This window comes from Trachymyrmex cornetzi, unplaced genomic scaffold (genome assembly GCF_001594075.2).
Source record: "Trachymyrmex cornetzi isolate Tcor2-1 unplaced genomic scaffold, Tcor1.1 scaffold503, whole genome shotgun sequence".
Lineage (NCBI taxonomy): Eukaryota > Metazoa > Arthropoda > Insecta > Hymenoptera > Formicidae > Trachymyrmex > Trachymyrmex cornetzi.
The window spans coordinates 776,781-778,628 of NW_017299811.1; the positions used below are offsets into that span (position 1 = coordinate 776,781).

At 34.3% G+C, this 1,848-nt stretch overlaps 1 protein-coding gene across 2 annotated transcripts; it reads left to right on the forward strand.

Moving 5' to 3' along the window:
* Window positions 1–517: 517 nt before the first annotated feature.
* Rpb12 (DNA-directed RNA polymerases I, II, and III subunit Rpb12) lies at window positions 518–1,509 on the forward strand. Of its 2 annotated transcripts, XM_018514401.1 has the most exons (3): window positions 526–752; window positions 1,198–1,290; window positions 1,404–1,509. In XM_018514401.1, exons 1-3 carry the CDS (start codon window positions 695–697, stop codon window positions 1,424–1,426), a joined length of 174 nt encoding a protein of 57 aa, XP_018369903.1. In that variant the 5' UTR covers window positions 526–694; the 3' UTR covers window positions 1,427–1,509. The 2 variants fall into 2 exon arrangements, with proteins under 2 accessions (XP_018369902.1, XP_018369903.1); XM_018514400.1 differs by lacking the exon at window positions 1,404–1,509 and having other exon boundaries at window positions 518–752; window positions 1,198–1,337.
* The last annotated feature ends 339 nt before the right edge of the window (window positions 1,510–1,848 follow it).

Consider the following 1,848-nt stretch of genomic DNA (forward strand, 5'->3'; position numbering starts at 1 on the left):
AGACGGTCTTGAATATAAGATCTGACTATGAATACCTGCCTTATGTTTTTGATTTCAACCTATCAGGAATCACGTATTGTGGAATACGCGGTGAAAGCAGCAAGGTGTGTGCGGCAGCCCTTAGTCCGGATCTACAATAGAGTTTTAAGCCTTAAGCCATAAGAAATGGACCAATCATAATCGATTATTCTCCCCGAATTTGTCTGCCATTGGTCAATTTTTTACGACTTAAGGCTTAAAACACCTATTGTAGATCCGGACTTAAGTAATGTCTTAAGACTCTAATGCAGCCTTCTGATTGGTTCGTGACTTCTTATGACAGTACTTAAGACGGTCTTGAATATAAGATCTGACTATGAATACCGGCCTTATGTTTTTGATTTCAACCTATCAGGAATCACGTATTGTGGAATACGCGGTGAAAGCAGCTTTGCAACAGTTGTAAAATTCTCAAATACGGTAGATTTATACACTCTCTGTCGAGGGGCGCGCGGTACTACAATAAAAGTTCCCAATCGATAGTCGGTAAGTCGGTCCTAGTCGGTCAACGGGTCAAAGACGGTCTTCAAATTGTATCGTGTATTTGATGGGTCATATTGCAGTTTCATTGACAATAACACGTGTATTCTACAATAACGAAGATTTACTGTAACCAAAAAATCAATTAGTTTACTATATATCATAACAGTGTTAAATGGAGTCCGGTAAATCTGATTCTACCCCGAAACAAGCTATGGTATACATTTGTGGAGGTAAGGCCACGCATGTTGATGACTTTCTAACCTCACATTTTAGTAAATAACCTCTTAATATGATTGCTTGCTAATTATTATTCAATTATTCACATTTATATGTATATTTATAAAAAGTTTGTAGACTTTAGCATTTTATAAACTATATCAATAATTGTTTATGGAAATTACATTTTAAAGCGCTTTGTAAGTAGAGCAGTTTTTCGACCATGGTACCCATGGTGAACTAGTCTTTGAACCAGCTTTTTACCCTGAGAAAATAATTGACTGCACAATTATAATTCAATTAGGTATGAAATGAATAATTTTCTCATTGGGTAAAAAGTTGGTTCAACGATTCTGATTCACCCTGCATGTAGTAGTTAAAATGAAAAACTATTTTTGTTCTTTTGCCTAAGTTACATTGTTAATCAAGTTTTTAACTCATTATTTTAATTTATTTCAGAATGTCATCACGATAACGAGATTCGTGCCAAAGATGCAATTCGATGCAGAGAATGTGGATATAGAATCATGTACAAGAAGCGTACAAAAAGACGTATGTTTTTTAATGTTTTCGACTTAACACGATTGACATTTTTTTAAATATAATCAAGCAAACTCGAATTTCTAGAAATTTTTCTTAATCATATTCCATAATCTTGCTTTCAGTTGTTGTATTCGATGCACGATGAGTACATGAGTGGCGGACAATGGCGAGCAGCGTTATTTTCTTTATATCTGTTAAAATAGTTATTTCACATATAAGGGTTATTTAATTTTCAATAAAACAATATGCTGTATTTTACCGGAAATTAACTTTATTCCTGTCCTATATTATTTCCTGCGCCCAAAGTTATACTATCGTTCCTGCAACATCATCGTATAAAGACGCATTCGCGTATTATCACGAATCTCTTCGTACAATTTGCATTAGAATCCCTAGATCCGGTGAACATCCATCTAATAGAATTTGTTTCATGCATATCGATTCAGAATATAATGTACAAAATGCTTTAAGCAATGTTCCTTTTATTTACAATAAATAAAAATGACATTCTCATCAATATAGTTCAACAGAATTCACAGAGGAAGAGAAACGGCGGTGACACTGGCA

Coding starts and splice junctions, on each gene's coding strand:
- Rpb12 (XM_018514400.1), top strand. CDS start 695: ATGGAGTCCGGTAAATCTGATTCTACCCCGAAACAAGCTATGGTATAC. Junction 753..1,197: donor TATGGTATACATTTGTGGAG/GTAAGGCCACGC, acceptor AATTTATTTCAG/AATGTCATCACGATAACGAG.